Source organism: Oryctolagus cuniculus, chromosome 7 (assembly GCF_051225735.1).
Source record: "Oryctolagus cuniculus isolate XC-2025 breed Fujian yellow rabbit chromosome 7, ASM5122573v1, whole genome shotgun sequence".
In the NCBI taxonomy this organism is placed as follows: Eukaryota; Metazoa; Chordata; class Mammalia; order Lagomorpha; family Leporidae; genus Oryctolagus; species Oryctolagus cuniculus.
Window position 1 is genome coordinate 49,638,145 of NC_142873.1, and position 17,523 is coordinate 49,655,667.

The window sequence follows — 17,523 nt, forward strand, 5'->3', positions numbered from 1 at the left end:
AATAACAGAGCTCAGGAGGGTAGCCCTAATAGTAAGATAGCTTACCACCAGGTAGCAGACTGATTTCTAGTGATGCTTACGTAATAGTGCAAAGCCATTGAGGTTGGGAAGTATTTGATTAGTCAGCCATGCTATCTGTAGTGTTTTCATTAGTTTGTTGTCTTATCCTTTTTTTTTTCTCTCTCTCTCCCCTCTAACAGAATAATGCAACAGATCTTTGCAGGATTCTTTGCAAATTCTGCAATTCCTGGATCCCCACACCCTTTTTCCTGGTAAGTAACTAATTGCTTTCTATCTTGCTCTGATGGAGTAGCATCATTTTAGGTGCTGTGGTGTCTGTGCAATAGGGAGCAAGAAAAAGAGCTGTGTAGGTGAGTATGTGGGTGTGACTGGGAGACTGCTAGACTGCGGTGTCACTGAGCTCAAACGTGCTGCTTTATTGTTCAGGCTCAGGAGAGCTGTCCTGGTCTCCCAAGATGTGTGGATATCTGATTCCTTTTATGTTCTTGGTCTGTGGACTGTGCTGAAGTGTAGAATAAAATGATCCCTGCCAAACTTGGTATCTTATTGGTGGGTTTCCCCTCTGTACTTTCTGCAGTTGAAATCATAACGGTTTTCCCCAAAAGTCAGAAGGTTTTTTCACTAGAAACAAATGGCTATAATTCAGTATGAGAGTGACACTTACCTATGGCAGGGCTTAACGATGGACTTTCTTCTTGTCTGCCACTCCTGACTCTGCCCCAGAAGACTTCTTTGCTCAGAGAGACCTCAGTGCTTCCACACAGTTACCCTATGTTCCAGCCTCCAGTTCCTTTAAACATGTCCCCATCAGAGAGCCTGGACCGCACCCAGGGTGCTGCAGCCACTCTCCAGCAGCTGCGGTGCCGTTGAGTCCCGTTTGTCATCGCTCTGAGTGGTCATGCAGGGACTGCCATCGCTGCTTCCCTGCTAGAAAGCTCCTCATTGCCCAGGATCCTGGCAGCCTCTTGGAATGAGGGAAGTCTGCTGTAGATTTTGGCCCATGTTGAAGGGAAAACTCTCTTACAAAGCAGCTCCATTTGTGTTCTAAGAGAGTACAGAAAATGCAAGCTTTCCCGAACTAATAGGTAAAGAATCACTCTTTTTGCTCTTGTATGTCATATGGTACTTCAGGTAGCTTCACGTTTTATGTTCCAGTCAAATAAAATTCCTAGAGAATGAGAGGCTGTCTCTGGATGATCTGACTTTGAAAATATCGAGAAATCCTTTGCCTCCTGATTCTAAAGGTCGGGTGACTTTCCGGCTTTGAGAGAGAGAACAGGAAACCTCTGCCAATTTTTTTCTGTGGTGTAAGGCAGAGCCTGGTCACTCCATCTAATGCTGTCTGTCTCATCTCATGTATAGGAGCGGGATGCTGCACTCCAACCCTGGGGACTATGCCTGGGGTCAGACAGGGCTTGATGCCATTGTAACCCAGGTGAGGAGCTGCCTTTTGAGGGTGTCTGTTCAGTGTGTCTCATGGTTCCACAGGCTTCCTGCTTTCCTTCTGCTACTTTCTGAAATGGCAGTCACTCTGCTTTCTCTAACATTTTAAGCTTTTGGGTTCTCATTTTACAAAGAGATAAATGGTTTATGGGTTTAGTTCAGCATCCATGTATCTCCTAGTCCAAGAGGATTTCTAGAAGATTGTTTCACCTCCATAGGAAGAAAAGACTTTGCCTATAACAAACAATATATTGTATTTTTGGCCTCTTGTTTAGTCCTGTGAGGATCCTACTAATAAGTACTTCACAAAAAAGGAGGGTCGTCTCACATGTTGAAGCAGGGATTTCTGCTAGGTGGAGCAAAGTAGGGGAAGGAAGCAGAGAAAAAGGTATTCCCATACCATGTATAATTTCTTCTCCTTGTTTTTGTTCATTTTAATTTGATCGGTTTTTCATTTCCCATGTGGATTGCAGAGAGTAGAAAGCATGTTGTTTATATCCAAGTCTTCTTGTAGGCAGTAGTAATTCACCTGTTTCTTGGCTTACTTCATGCTACTTTCTATGCTCTCACCCTTTTCTTGCTTCCGGCAGAATGAAGCTTTTGGACCAGTTAAGTATTACTTTTTTTGACTGGGTGCTCCAGTGGTGCAGGCGGTTAGCACGTGGTACTTACAAGTATTACTTTTTATTGAGCTGTAGTTTTATTTATACTATCACAACCCTTTTACTACCTGTAAAGTTGCTTTATGCCCTATGTGAGCATGGCAGCCATGTCTGTAGGCTTCTACTGATGTCACTCTGAACTTGTAAAGCGGTTGTCAGTGTTCTGACAGCAGGTAAGGGGAAACCCAAGTTCGCAGAGCCTCACGGAGTGAGAGTAACTAACACTTCTAATATCAGCACTGTTTGTTCTCAGCTGGCGCAGTTCCCTCTCCAGGGATATTGAGATGCCTTCCACTTCTTCTTCTTCTCTTTCTTTTTCTTTTCTGTAGCTTTTAGGACAACTGGAAAACACAGGGCCTCCCCCAGCTGACAAAGAGAAGATTACATCTCTTCCAACAGTGTCAGTAACTCAGGAACAAGTTGGTAGGTTCATTTTCATATTTATTCTGTTCTGATTGCTATCAAAACCCCAGTGCCTTCTTGTTCTAAGGATCTTTAGGTAAAGCTTTAGCCCCCTAAAATTCCTACATGGGCGCCAGGTATGGAAAGTGCCTACCCCTTCGTTTGGTTACTCAACAGATTTTTTTGAGCAATTACCGTGTCCCTTTTCTGGGTGTCATTAGGAGTAAAGAGGTACAAAGATAAATAAGATCTTGTTCTAATAAGTTGAAGCATTACTCACTCTAAATGATTTTTTAAAAAGTGCTGTAGGGGCCAGTGCTGTAGGCTAGCAGGTAAAGTCACCACCTGCTGTGCTGGCATCCCATTTGGACACTGGTTCAAGTCCTGGCTGCTCCACTTCCAATCTGGCTCTCTGCTCTGGCCTGGGAAAGCAGTGGAAGATGGCCCAAGTGCTTGGGCCCCTGCACCCACATGGGAGACGCAGAAGAAGCACCTGGCTCCTGGCTTCAAATTGGCCCAGCTTCGGCTGTTGCAGCCATTTGGGGAGTGAACCAGCAGACAGAAGACCCCCCCCCCCCCCCCCCCCGTGTAGCTCTGCCTTTGAAATAAATAAATCTTTTTTTTTAAAGTGCTATAAATAGTGTTGGACAGATGATACTGACTTTGAGGAAAGAGAAAGAGAATTTGTTTCACAAGTACTTTGTATCGGATACAATTAGGAATGTTAGCCATAGATAATGTTTTACTTAAAAAGTCTGAAGCAGTTTAGTAGTGAGGGGCATTATTTTGGACTGGGAGTTTATTTCCTCAAATTCAAGTTTAGTGTTTGAGATTTAAAGAAAGATGGGCCATCTTAGGTCACTTTGTGTATTGAAAAGTATGAATCAGTATAATATCAATGTGGATATGGTATTTAAGTTATAGTATGATGAGAGTGACCTTGTTAGACCTGAAAATTGAATCTCATTTAGAGAGTAGGAGAATAGGTCTTGTTATAGAGGACTTTGACACTGCAAGAGACATTAGGACTGGACGTTTTTATGTAGTGGGTAAGTTTTGTAGATCCGCAAATGTAAGAGTGTGGGAACTGAAGTAGTCTAGAGGAAATATTAGTCCAGCAGTAGTATGTAAAATGGATTGGAAAGAGGAGGGAGCAGAAGCAAGGATTTAAGTCTGTTACAATGGTCTAGGGTTCAGGTGTTGGTGTCCAGTCTAACAAAAAGGAAAGGGGGAAGATTCAGATGGAGATTTTTAAAGAAAGACTTGCATCACTGATTGCCTAATGGGATGCAGGAGGGGAGGGAGTCAAAGGTTTTTCTAAGATTTTGTAACTTTGTAACTATGATGGTGGTGCTGCCATCCTCCAGGCAAAGGAATCTGAATGGGCCCTGGTTTGGGTGAGGAGATGATACGATGTTTTTAATTTTTAATTTGTTGATTTTGAGGTGCCAGCTGACAATCCAAGTGAACATGAGCTAGGGGTTGCTATGAAGCTGGCTTTAAAGGAAATTAGTGGGTAGCAAAGTATAGTATCTATATAGAGAGCTGCAGGTCTAGAATTCAGGACACTGGGAGGGTTGCAGTGGACTGGGAATGAGAAGTAAAAGAGTTAGGTTGGAGATGCTGGGAATGGGAGGAAGGAGTGTCGAGTTCTGAACGCCTTCATCACTGTTCAGGCCTGGAGCATATCCCAGCGCTAAGGACATAGACTAGCTGGTCTAACTTATTAGCCAAGCTTGAGAAACTTAGGTTTTGCTACCTAGAACTCAACTGTAGATTGTGACCCTTTCATCTCAGAAAAGGGGGCTTCCTGTCTCTTGACTTGGAGGCCTGAGCTACAATTGTACATTGAAAAGTGGGCCTTTATAGTTTTTTCTAGGCCTCATTGGAATAAGCTCCGTTCATCATTCCCCCTTTTCAAAATGACACTGTCCCCCCAATTTTGAACTACAATTCATTCTTCTTACATGCCTCCTACTTGGATGGCCCCTTTTCTTTTACCTCTGTGTCTTATTTGTATGCATTCCTCAGGTTGTTAGATATCTTAGGGTAGTTTTTCCGTCCTTCTTTCGGCTTATTTACTTTAAAAGGCGTTCTTCCTCCCACAGATATGGGTTTAGAGTGTCCAGTGTGCAAAGAAGATTACACAGTTAGAGAGGAAGTCCGGCAGTTGCCCTGCAATCACTTCTTTCACAGCAGTTGTATTGTGCCGTGGTTAGAACTGGTGAGTACGCTCGGCTGGCGTCTCTGATGACAGCCCTGCCAGTCACATCTTCTCAGCGGGTTGTTCAGAGGAAAAATGTAGTTCATGGAGAACCCAGTGGATCAGATTGTAGGCCCATAAATCCCTGAGTGACCCCTGGTGCCACCATTACTGTCTTTGCGAGATGGCTATCTGTTTGGGACATTTCTGACCAGGAGTTGGCAATCTCTAGTGTATGGGCTACTATAACCTGCAGTCTGTTTTTGCAAATAAAGTTTTATTGAAACATAGCTATGCTTATTTGTTTACAAATTACCTATAGCTATTTTTGTGCTACATTGGCAGAGGTGAATAGTTACCGTGGAGGTGGTGTGGCCTGCAAAGTCTAATGTGTTTACTCTCTGTCCCTTGAAAGAAAAAGGTTGTTGTCACCTGCTCTAGACCATATCAAAAGTCCTGGGCAGTTGCCCTCCTGTCATAGTTCAGGTCACTGTTTTCTAGTTAGTTCTGTTTGATGGTATGTGTTAGCTATTGTTCAATTGCAGGACTAGAGAATTCTTGCAGTTCTACTTAAAGTTGTGTCTGAGAGCTGTTCTGGCGTCCTACCATGGGACCCCCATGTGTGCTGAGTGGGGGCATATGCTTTTTGCCTTTCTAGCTTCCAGGTTACAGTTTTTCATGTGTTAACTCTTGTAGTTTCCTATGTGTTCAGTGCCCCCTCGCTTCTCCGGCCAGATGTTCACATGGACTGCTATCTTTCTTTTTCAGCATGACACGTGTCCCGTATGTAGGAAGAGCCTAAATGGTGAGGACTCTACCCGGCAATCCCAGAGCTCTGAGGCTTCTGCAAGCAACAGATTTAGCAGTGACAGCCAACTGCATGACCGATGGACTTTCTGAAACTAAAGAGCACACCTGCACCAGGGCTGTGGTGGTCTTCAGAACCATAGCTGCAAATTGTATCGAAACAAAAGAGAATAGATGGATTTAGGAGTCACATAAGAAACCCAACCCGTAACATTAATGCAATGAGTGTTTTTCTTCTCTAAATTTAAAGTTAGTATCTACAGATGAAATTGTGTCTACAACCAAATGCCTCTTATTCCTGAATTCAGAGTGATACTTTTATAAGTGTGAAACTTAATTATGTGGGTTTCCCTTGCCTGAATAGAATCAATTCCTTAAAGTCTAGCTAGGGCCCCGCTACCTGTCATGTCGCCTTGTAATGGATGTTCCTCCTCCTTCCCAACCTCTGCCCCTCCTTTAGCGTATTTTACAGTAACTACAGTGGAATCAGAGCCCTAAAGTCTCACCGATAGAAAGTCCTTTTGTCTTAATTGTACATAGCACCTGTTCTTGACCACATGAGTTGCAAGGTGAGGTCAGACTAATTCAGGAATCTGAGACTGATTCTTTTGTTTTGTCTTGATCCTCAGCAAATCAAAGAAATTACAGTGAGAAGGAAAAAAGTGGCTTATTGTCATATACATGGGTTTCTCATATTTTTAAAGTCTGCTTCAGGACATACAGTTTCCCCAGGAACTGATATGATTTCTCCTAGGAGTCTTATGTTGGTAGGAATCTGATTCTGATTCCTTTTTGGGATTGAGTTGGACAACATATAGGCACAGAAAGATAAGTGTTTGAAATCTGTGGTTCTGATTTTTAATGATTCCCAATCATTGTTTACTATCTTTTGCTCCAGGGACCTTAAAATAATTTCCTTTATAGAAATTGAGTTTTGTCATTACTGCTTCTACAGCCAATTCACTATTTTTGGTAACTCGGTGGTCTTGAGAAATGGAGATTTTCATTGCCTTATTTTAATTTTTAAGCCCATTTTTCATTTCTGGAACTTTGCAGTTCTGCTTGGTTCCAACTATACTTGGAGTCAAAGTGATTAATATGATCGTGCCCCAAACAGCGTAACCTGGGAGAGATAGGCCTTAGTTTATTCAGCCTAACAATGTCCCAGGTGCATGCTTTTTGAAGCATTTGAGTGTTTAAAGTTGAATAGGTGAAGAAGATCAAGAATACCGTTGGAACTTCAGAATCTCAAAGGAAAATAATGGCAACATGTAGCAGCTGTTGATGTACCAAAAAGGCTGTTAGTGGTGTGCAGAGGGGCATCATTTGCATGGTCACACCAGCCTTACGTAGTTTGGAATGATCGCAATAAGAATGCCACTCTTTGTTGAGTCTCTTTCTCGGCTAGGAGACTCTCCCTCGGTTTTGTCTTTTGTCGACTGCCATGCACTGGGTTGGTGGTAGGAGGCGGGGCTTAGAGGTATCTTTGTGTTTTGACAGAGAATGAAGGAGTTGGGGAGGGAAGGATGATTTAGGTTGGGCCCAGAGGGAATAAAAGATGTTTTCTTGTGCACCTCTCATACCATACCTCTGTGGCGATTGCTTTTTGGGGAATGGGATCTGTTTACTATGTCTAGCCCATGAAATGTGGCCTGAGAATACACACTGGTTTCAGAGGAGGATGGGGAGAGGAGAGACATATACTGCAAATATTTGGCCACTGTTTAGGTAGAAGAAGGCTGTTTTAAAGTTGGAGCGCATTACAGTTTTCAAGTAGAATAATATCAGCTGCCTTAGAAAAATTATGACAGGCTGGAAACTTTTGTCTGCCTGTTAGTATCAGGAGATGCCAGGACAGGTGGCATCTGTCCAGGATGGACACAGTGCTAGTTAGAGATCTGCCTTGGGAGCGAACGCTCTCTGTGGCAGACAGCAGCAGACTGAGTTACCTGGAGCCTCCTCCACTGGTTTGCTCTGATGGAAGACAGAGGCCCAGGTTCATAGGTTTCCCAGACTAGTCCCACTTAATGAATCTGTAGTGTTTCTTCCTCCAGGGAACGGCATCTCTGATTTCCAGATTAATTTGTGTTAAGGAGTTAGAGTTCTTCACAGAAGCAGAACCAGTACGGAGGGTATATATGTCCCTATGGGAAGAAGTTTATTATAAGGCATTGGCTCACACAGTTAAGAAGGCTGACAGTCCAAGGTCTACAGTGGGCCAGCTGGGGACCCAGGAGAGCTGCTGGTGTAGCTCCGGGCCGCGCATGAAGGCCTGAGCCAAGCGTGAGATAAAGGCCAGTGGTGTATGTTCCAGACTGAAAGCCAGCAGGCTGGAAACCCAAAGCAGAGCTGATGTTTCTGTTCCAGTCGGGTAGGAGGTCCCTCTTACTCCCAAGGGAGGGTCAGCCTCTGTGTTCTGATCAGGCCTTCAGCTGAGTGAATGAAGGCCGCCCTCGTCAGGGAAGATAGTCTGCTTTAGTCAAGTCCATGGCTTCATCCTGGCCGGCACACCCAGAATAATGTGTGACCAAATACAGGACATCCCATGACTCAATCTGACACATACAGTTAATCACCCCAAGGAGGAGAAACAGGAATGATGCCCGCAGAGTGACCCTCATCCCGCTTAGGTTTTGCTAAGTTAGCAGTGTGTCTCTGAGAAATGGCTGCCTTGGCTCAGATAGTGCTGTGGGTAAACAGTGGGAGGAATGTCTGTGGGTTGTGGATCAGTTTGCTGGGTGTATAATTTGTTCTTCCTGCTTTCTTAAAAGATTTTATTTGAAAGGTAGAGTGATAGGAGAGAGAAAGAGATCTTTCATCCAGTGGTTCACTTCTGAAATGGCCACAATGGCCAGGGCTGGGCCAGGCCAAAGCCAGGAGCCTGGAACTCCATCTGGTCTGCCACATGGGTGGCAGGGGCCCAGTACTTGGGCCATCTTCTGCTGTCTTCCCACGCTTGTTAGCAGGTAGCTGGATCAGAAGCGGAGCAGCCAGGACTTGAACTGGTGCTTCAGTATAGGATTCCGGCTTAACCTACTACACCTTAATTTATACCCCCCCCCCCGCCCTCATTTTTCTCCTTAGCCAAAATTAGTCTGGAATCTGAAGTGCCTCCCATTCTAGGAAGAAACATTTTAGATTCATTGGTCTAACACAAGAACATGGCTAGGGTTAAGAGTTGATTTCTAGGGATCCTTTGTCCTTAAATGTTTCGAACACAGTGTAGATAACAGTACTAGACAGAGGCTGGATAACCTGGGCTTCTCTCAGTATTCATTCGTTTCCAGCTGGAAGGCTTACCTGCAGGTCTCGAGCCCTTGCAGTAGCCAAGGGAGAGAGAATTTAGCTTTCCCTGACGGTCAGAAGAGAAAACTGGTGATTCCTGATCTTAAGCCCTTAGTGTGAACTTCAGGCCTGTACATTCCTATTAAATGGCCTTCCCTTTGAATTGCATGATTCTGAATGTCTTGTCTTCTTAGCTTCTCACCTTACACACACACACACACACAACGCATACTCGCCGTTAGCAATTTGAAACAAAGGAAAACAATTACTTGGTTAGTGTGTGATTAGAAGGATCTCCTAATGGGTAGACTTGGAAATTTAGAAGCTTCCTGTGCCAGAGCCTTTCTGTCCTACCAACAGTTAGCATTTCTCAGGTACCTCACAGATAGGTGCTCCTAACCCATCTTTCCATGAGTTCAGCGGGACAGGGCTGCAGCGCTGGATGGAAAGGACGGAGAGGTAGAGGGGGAGCTGGGAGGGGGAGCTGGTACCTCCAACATCTTTAAAGTTTTAGAGCTCATGACTTGGAACCACAGAAAGGAATAATCCTCTAATTAAAAATTAGTTTTTTCCTTAAAGTTCCTATGGCCAGTTCTCTGAATAGAGGAACCTGGGGAATTTATTTATTTTTAAGATTTATTTTTTTTTTATTTGAAAGTCAGAGTTACACAGAAAGAAGAGAGGCAGAGAGAGAGAGAGGTCTTCCATCTGCTGGTTCACTCCCCAGTTGGCCGCAACGGCTGGAGCCAAGCTGATCTGAAGCCAGGAGCCAGGAGCTTCTTCCAGGTCTCCCACGTGGTTGCAGGGGCCCAAGCTTTTAGGCAATTTTGTACTGCTTTCCCAGGCCACAGCAGAGAGCTGGATCGGAAGAGGAGCAGCCGGGACTAGAACCAGTGCCCATATGGGATGCCAGCACTTCAGGCTAAGGCATTAACCCACTGAGCCGCAGCTCCAGCCCTGGGAAATTTTTTTTTTATATATAGTTTTTTGAGAGGTAGTGTTATAGACAGAGGTAGAGATAGAAAGGTCTTCCATCCACTGGTTCACTTCCAAAGTAGCTGCAACAGCCGGAGCTGAGCCAGTCCAAAGCCAGGAACCAGGAGTTTCTGGGTCTTCCATGTGACTGCAGGGGCCCAAGCACTTGGACTATTTTTTGCTTTCTCAGGCTATAGCAGAGAGCTGCATTGGAAGAGGAGTAGCTGGGACTTGAACCTGCACCCATATGGGATTTCAGCACCATAGGTGGAAGCTTAGTTCACTATGCCACAGTGCTTGCCCCGAAACCTGGGGACTCTAAAATGACATTTTGTCTCTCTTGCTGTGTTTCTTGACTCCTTCCTTACAATACTGTTTTATAAGAAATAGTTAGGGGCGGGCACAGAGGGTTAACCCCCTGTCTGCAGTGCTAGCATCTCCTATGGCACTGGTTTGAGTCCTGGCTGCTCCACTTCCAATCCAGCTCCCTGCTAATGCACCTGGGAAAGCAGCAGAGGATGGCCCAAGTGCTTAGGTCCCTGCAGTCATGTGAGAGACTTGGAAGAAGCTCCTACATCCTGGATTTGGCCTGGGTCAGGCTATTGCAGTCATCTGGGGATTGAACAGCAGATGGAAGATCTCTCTTCTGTGTATCTCTGCCTTTCAAAATTTTTAAAAGATTTATTTATTTATTTGAAAGAGTTACACAGAGAGAGGAAAGGCAGAGAGAGAAAAAGAGAGGTCTTCCATCCGCTGGTTCACTCCCCAGTTGTCTGCAACAGCTGGAGTTGTGCCGATCCGAAGCCAGGAGCTTCTTCTGGGTCTCCCACGTGGGTGCAGGGGCCCAAGGACTTGGGCCATCTTCTACTGCTTTCCCAGGCTATAGCAGAGAGCTGGATCGAAAGTGGAGCAGCCAGGTCTTGAACCAGCGCCCATATGGGATGCCAGTGCTGCAGCAGTGGCTTTACCTGCTACACCGCAGTGCCGGCTCCAAATAAATCTTAAGAAAAAAAAAGTAATTACAGGGTGTCGAAACACTTGTTATTTATTTATTTTTGACAGGCAGAGTTAGTGAGAGAGAAAGAGAGAAAGGTCTTCCTTCTGTTGGTTCACCCCCCAAGTGGCTGCTACGGCTGGTGCACCGCACTGATCCGAAGCCAGGAGCCAGGCGCTTCTGGTCTCCCATGCGGGTGCAGGGCCCAAGGACCTGGGCCATCCTCCACTGCCTTCCCGGGCCACAGCAGAGAGCTGGACTAGAAGAGGGGCAACTGGGACTGAATCCAGTGCCCCAACCAGAACTAGAACCCGGGGTGCCGGCGCCACAGGCAGAGGATTAGCCTAGTGAGCCATGGCGCTGGCCTATTTATTTTTTAAGATTTATCTTAGATCTTCCATCCACTGGTTCACTCCTTGAATGACCACGATGGCGCCAGGGACCTAAAACTTCATTCAGGTCTCCTGCATGGGTGCAGGGGCCCAGGCGCTTGGGCCATCTACCTCTGCTTTCCCAGACATGTTAGCAGGGAGGCAGATGGAAATTGGAGCAGCCGGGACTCAGTAAACCAGCACTCTTTGCGGTGCAGGCATCACAGGTAGCAGCCTATCCTGCTGTATCACAATGCCAACCCTGTGGCTGTTAATTAAAGAACAACTTAGTTCATCATAAAGTTTGTCAAAATTTGCCGAATAACAGTTGAGGGAGTACTTCTTGGATGTGTTCTTTGAGGAGTGCTCTGCTCCAATAATTGGTTCTCAAGCTGGAAGGAACCTTTGAGGAGAGAACTTTTTTCCCCAGGACACCTCACTTTAACTAGTTATTGGCCGGTGCCATGGCTCACTGGGCTAATCCTCCGCCTGCAGCACTGGCACACCGGGTTCTAGTCCCGGTCAAGGCGCCAGATTCTGTCCCGGCTGCTCCTCTTCCAGTCCAGCTCTCTGCTGTGGCCCGGGAGTGCAGTGGAGGATGGCCCAAGTGCTTGGGCCCTGCACCCCATGGGAGACCAGGAGAAGCGCCTGGCTCCTGGCTTCGGATTAGTGTGGTGCGCCGGCCGCAGTGGCCATTGGGGGAGTGAGCCAACGGAAAAAGGAAGACCTTTCTCTGTCTCTCTCTCACTGTCCACTATGCCTGTCCAAAAAAAAAAAAAAAAAAAAAATTAGTTATTAGGAAAAATATTCCTTGCTTATGTCTTTATGTTGCACATGCACGTGTATGTGTGTGTGTGTGTGTATGTTGTATTTGTAGGTTACAGGCAGTACACGTGCACATCTCACACTGGAGGAAGAAGAGGTATTGGTGGACACCAAGATTAAGTGAGCAGGGGCCCAGAGGAGGGCTGGAGCCTCCCAGTCGGATTCTCCTGTACGTGGCTTCAGGACCTGTGTTTCTCGGAGTTCCCCGTGCTGGGGCCTGTTGGCTCAGGCCAGTGCTCTGTTCTGTTGTCCATGGTGAAGAGATCCTCATGGGAGGTAGAAATCTAGTCATTTTGGAGGATTAAGAATAAATTAGTTGGGGCCAGTGCCGTGGCCTGAAGTGCCAGCATCCCATATGGGTGCCGGTTCTAGTCCTGGCTGCTCCTCTTCTGATCCAGCTCTCTGCTATGGCCTGGGAAAGCAGTAGAGGGTGGCCCAAGTCCTTGGGCCCCTGCACCCAAGTGGGAGACCTGGAAGAAGCTCCTGGCTCCTGGCTTCAGATCAGCTTGGCTCCAGCCGTTGCAGCCAACTGGGGAGTGAACCAGAGAATGGAAGACCTCCTTCTCTGTCTCTACCTCTCTCTAACTCTTTCAAATAAATAAAATAAATCTAAAAAAAAAAAATAAATAAATAAATGAGTTTAAGGAAAGGTTGTATTTTCCTTCTAAATTATAGCAGTTGAACTCAAACACAGTTAGCTATTGTGGGTTTTTTTTTAAATTTCTTTTTAAAAACTTTATTTATTTATTTGAAAGGCATAGCAATGGAGGGATAGAGAGAGATCCTCCATCCTCTGGTTCACTCCCCAAATGGCTGCAACAGCCAGATCTGATCCAGGCCAAAGCCGGGAGCCAGAGACCAGGCCACAGTGCCTGCCCCTTTTCAAATTGGTTGATACAAAATTGAATCCTTGTGACCTGCATGCTTCAGCTTCTTCCTGATTTCCAGGTGCCAGCCATTTTGTTCTCTCAAGTACACATATTAAATATACTAGTCTTAGCAAAGTGACTCAGCAGAGAGGCGTGGTCTGTGTCTCCTCTAAATGACAGCTGAGCAGCCTTGGGGGCGTTAGAGGGTGGGGTTACCTCACGCTTGGTTCCGGAGGCAGCTTGGTCAGGGCAGGCTGCTGATGCCTGAGGAGGGGAGATTTTAGGAAGGGAAGGAGCAGACTGGTGTTCAGACAGATACTTTGTTAGGGAAGAACCTCTGCGCTAGAGATGTGGGGCAGTAAGAGTGCTGTGTACAAGAATATCCCTTGGGAATTTGGGAGGGCAGCAGCAGAGTTCTTTCTTTTTAGATGTATTTATTTGGAAGGCAGAGTTAGAGAAGAAAAGATAGATGTCTTCCATTCACTGGTTCACTTCCCCAGATGGCTGCAACAGCTAGGGCTAGGCCAGGAACTTCATCCGGGTCCTCCGTGTGGGTGCAGGGACCCAGGTGCTTGGTCCATCTTCCACTGCTTTCCCAGGCACATTAGCAGGGAGCTGGATCGGAAGTGGAGCAGCCAGGACTCGAGCTGGTGCCCATATGCTGGCTTTACCCGCTATGCCACAGCACCAGCCCCTCAGAGCTCTTACTGAGAGCGTCCAAAGTGAATCTAGTGCGTTCTGATGCAGGGAGCTGGGGAAAGGTGATGTAAGCTTCGCCTGTGGGATGAATCCTAGCTTGTGGGAACGTCAGTGTTTTAGCCCTCCAGCTGGGAGCCATAGGATTGCTCCCAGTGTTTGAAATAGCATGCTTGTCTGATACAGATGATGTTCTAAAGTTTTGGTCTCTCATACCTGCCACAGACAAGTGGAATTACAGGCGTTAAACTTTTTTTTTTTTCAAATTTTTTTAAAGATGTATTTATTTATTTGAAGGAGTTACGAGAAGGGTAGGGGTTTGGGGTGGAGATGAATTATTCTTCAGTCTGCTGATTCAGTCCCCAAATGGCCACAATGGCAGGGGCTGGGCCAGGCCCAAGCCAGGAGCCAGAAACTCCATCCAGGTCTCCAACTTCGGTGCCAGAGACACCCATACTTGAGCCGTTTTCCACTGCTTTTCCAGGCACACTAGCAGGGAGCTGGGACTTGCAGGGGGAAGCTTAACCCACTGCACCACAACACTGGCCCCTGTTCAATTCTATTTTCTTTTATTATTATTTATTTATTTGAAAGGCAAAGTTAGAGAAAGATCTGGGGCTGGGCTGGCTGAAGCCAGGAGCCCGAAGTACGTCCGGATCGCCCAGGTGGGTGACAGGGGCCCAAGCACTTGGGCTGTCCTCTGCTTCCTTCCCAAGTGCATGAGCAGGGAGCTGGATCAGCCCTATGGGATGCCAGCCTCACCGCCGGCAGCTTAACCCTCCACGCCACATTTCCAGCCCTCTTTTTAAAAAAAAGATTTATGCCTATCTAACTCATAATACTTTATACCAACTTTATTTTTGCCGCTAAATGACATTTAGATGTATCCTAGCTCGTGCATCCTTTCTGCAGGTTTTTCTATGTAGACTATGATTAGTATATCCAATGGGTGAAACCTCTCATGTAGTTGGATCTGTCTTCTTTGGCAGACTTCCGATGATTGTGTAATGTTCAGTAGTTTCAGAAGACTGGAAAGTAAAATGCAAAAGACATCTCTACCCATGGGAGTGTAATTTAGTTAGAAACAATCTAACGTTCATAACAGGTAGAGAAAGGTTGAAGGGAATGTGAAACAGCAGACAGCTTTGGAGACCCAGAGGTCCAAATTCACGTGGCTCTGGGTCCTGGACCCAGAATCTCATTTGACCCTCAGAACCGTCCCGTGGACACAGAAGACAGGAGGTGACAGCCTCTCTCACTGATAGATAAGCAGAAGTGGCATCTGAAAACTTCACTTTCCCAAGGACATAGAGCTGGTAGGTTGCAAGCCAAACTGAATCCCAGCTGTCCCAGCCTTCTCTCTGCTGGTTCCCACAGCCCCAGCTCCCCCACTGAATCCTGGCCAAGCAGCACTGGGAAGAGGTCTTTTGATGGCTTGCCACTTAACTGCGCCTAAATCGCCCTCTCTTATTAATACCTTGGTCTCCAGTGTGAATGTGGCCCCTCCTCTATTTCACTATCACAGGAGGTCCTCTATCCAAAGACAGGAGGGTTTGTGAGTTCAGGAGGGACGATAAAAGGCTGCAGATACTGCTGTGGGCATTTATTTAAACAAAGACAAATGATCAGAGAAAGCTGGGGCGTCCTCAGTTGAAGCAGTTAAAAGCTGGGGCCACCTGATCCGCGCGGATCTTCCTCCATCGGTGCTGTGTGGGTGCTGTGTGGGTACTGCTGAACCCCGAGGTCTCACACCAAGTCAGTGGCCGGCTCCGGCTCTCTTCCACTACTCTCCTCCCTGGCTTTGCTTGTTTCCTCTCTCTTTTCCTATACAGGGTTAAATAAAAATGTCTTCCAAAAACTAAAATACACAAATTGGTGTTCTCGTTTTGTTTGACTTGGCTTTGTTGGCAAGCGGCTGGGGAGGAAGCAAAGCGGCGCAGTACAGAAAACAATCGGAATTTGTTGAGAAGCGCGTGCGTGCTGGGGTGTGGACGGCGGGGTGCGCCTGCGCGGTCGCGGAGGCCGGGGGGGGGGGGTTACCCCACTTGGTGTGCCCACGTCTCCTCTTCCTTTTCTGGGCGTGTTGCCGTAGAGGAGTCTCCAAGTTAAACAGAGGCATATTTATCTTGGCTCTAGCTTGTTTTAAAGTTTCTTTTTGACTCAAGGCTTACAAAACTGTGGAAAGAAAAAGAAAAGCTTGGGTTACGGCTTCACAACTTGGAAAGCAATAAAATCCCTGATGTGGTATGGAGCTGCCCTGTCCAGGGCTGGTGTGTGAGAGGCTAGCGTGAGTAAAGGAGACATGGGAGAGGAAGGTAGGAGCAGGTGATGTGTGTTGGCTCCGATGGCCCAAGCCTGGGCTGTAGTCTTGGGCGATTCTAACCCTGAAGGGAGTGGGGCGGGAGCCAGCCTCGGACACCTCCTTGCTGTAAGGTGGGACAAAGAAGAAATAGGTGCCACTCAAAAAGTGGGAGGTCGGTTTTCCACCTGTGGCCCTGTGTGGTTGGCACAGCGGCAGGGCAAAGCTGGTGGATGGACCCCGCTTTCATGAGCCGGGGGCAGCACAGAGATCCAGGGGACACCTTCGATTTTCTCACATGAAACCATGATAACCTGACTCGTGTGGTCTCTCTGGGCCTGAGAAAACGTGGACTTTTTTTCCTCACACTGCCTCTTGCGTGGTTTGACTAAAAGCCTCGAGGAGGAAGACAGAAAGGAGGCTCCTGAGAACTGTGTAATCAGATAGGTAGCTCGGGTTCTTCTTACTCTGCTTGAATAGCGGGGAAAACAAATAGGTGGAGTCAGAACTCCATTCTTTTCACCTGCCTGAAAAAGAAAAAAGCTCAGATGTATATGCGTATGCGGCCGTAGGATTGCTTGGGAGTCAGACACGGTGCCGGGTAGCAGGTTGTGTGGCAGGACGGCCTCCTCCCCTCTGTTGCAGTTCTCGTTATACATGGACAACTAAGATGTCCTGGAAACAACAGCCTAAGGGAGTGTAGATTCAACAGAAAGGAATCAAGCCTAAAGGGTCAGACTGCTTGACATTCGCGTTTCCCAAGGAAAGGTGGAACCCTTTTACCTTTGACAGGTCCAGACAAGGGCTCTGCTTTGTTCTGAGGATTACAGTGAAGGGGCCAGCACAGGGGTCATTTTGCTGTTCTGTTTCTGGAAATGGGAGGGAGTGAAGGGGGAGGGAGAGGGGCTGTGCATACAGAGTGAGTCACAGGGAGCTAAGCTGTCGGAACCCGCGAAGGGCAGCATTTCCGCTGCTACGTGCCCGTTTCGTGGTGAGTAAGGGGGTACTTGCTTAGAAGAGTTGTCTGAGGTTAGAATTGCCTGTGTAGGCCAGCTTACTGCTATGGCCCGGGAGTGCAGTGGAGGATGACCCAAGTACTTGGGCCCTGCACCCCATGGGAGACCAGGATAAGTACCTGGCTCCTGCCATCGGATCAGTGTGGTGTGCCGGCTGCAGCGCGCTGGCTGCGGTGGCCATTGGAGGGTGAACCAAGGGCAAAGGAAGACCTTTCTCTCTGTCTCTCTCTCACTGTCCACTCTGCCTGTAAAAAAAAAAAAAAAAAAAGAGATTTGCCTGTGTAAAGCATCCAACTCACAAGTTCTTTAACGAGAGCCTACTGTACAGCTGGTCCTGTCTTTACTGGGTCAAACAAGACGAAAGTCCCTGCGTTTCGAGCTTGTCTTCTGGTGGCACTCACGTAGAGGCAGCTCCTGATTTGAGGAATGCCGAAGTCACATGGAATTAGAATGCCAAGGGCAGGCAAAAGCCGGCATCAGGTTCTCGTTACATGCAAGAGCATAATGGCAAATGATTGGCAGCTCCGATTTTCTGGCTTTGTAACGGGAAGACTGATCAATGGAGCTCGGGGGCCTGAGCTACAAGTGTTTGATGTCCTCATCGGCCTTTGTTGGGGAGCTGCATTGTCCAGAACCCACCTGCAGACCAAGAATG

At 46.9% G+C, this 17,523-nt stretch overlaps 1 protein-coding gene across 4 annotated transcripts in view; it reads left to right on the forward strand.

Annotated features, from left to right (window-relative positions):
• The window catches only part of RNF115 (ring finger protein 115), an 84,479-nt gene extending 77,361 nt beyond the window's left edge, over nt 1-7,118 (forward strand). For all 4 annotated transcript variants that reach the window (XM_089300062.1, XM_008264550.5, XM_002715649.6 and 1 more), the window contains 5 exons: nt 201-272; nt 1,384-1,456; nt 2,456-2,549; nt 4,637-4,752; nt 5,500-7,118. In XM_089300062.1, coding sequence (XP_089156188.1) covers nt 201-272; nt 1,384-1,456; nt 2,456-2,549; nt 4,637-4,752; nt 5,500-5,631 — 487 coding nt within the window. In that variant the 3' untranslated portion in view covers nt 5,632-7,118. The remainder of the gene's footprint in view (nt 1-200; nt 273-1,383; nt 1,457-2,455; nt 2,550-4,636; nt 4,753-5,499) is intronic.
• The last annotated feature ends 10,405 nt before the right edge of the window (nt 7,119-17,523 follow it).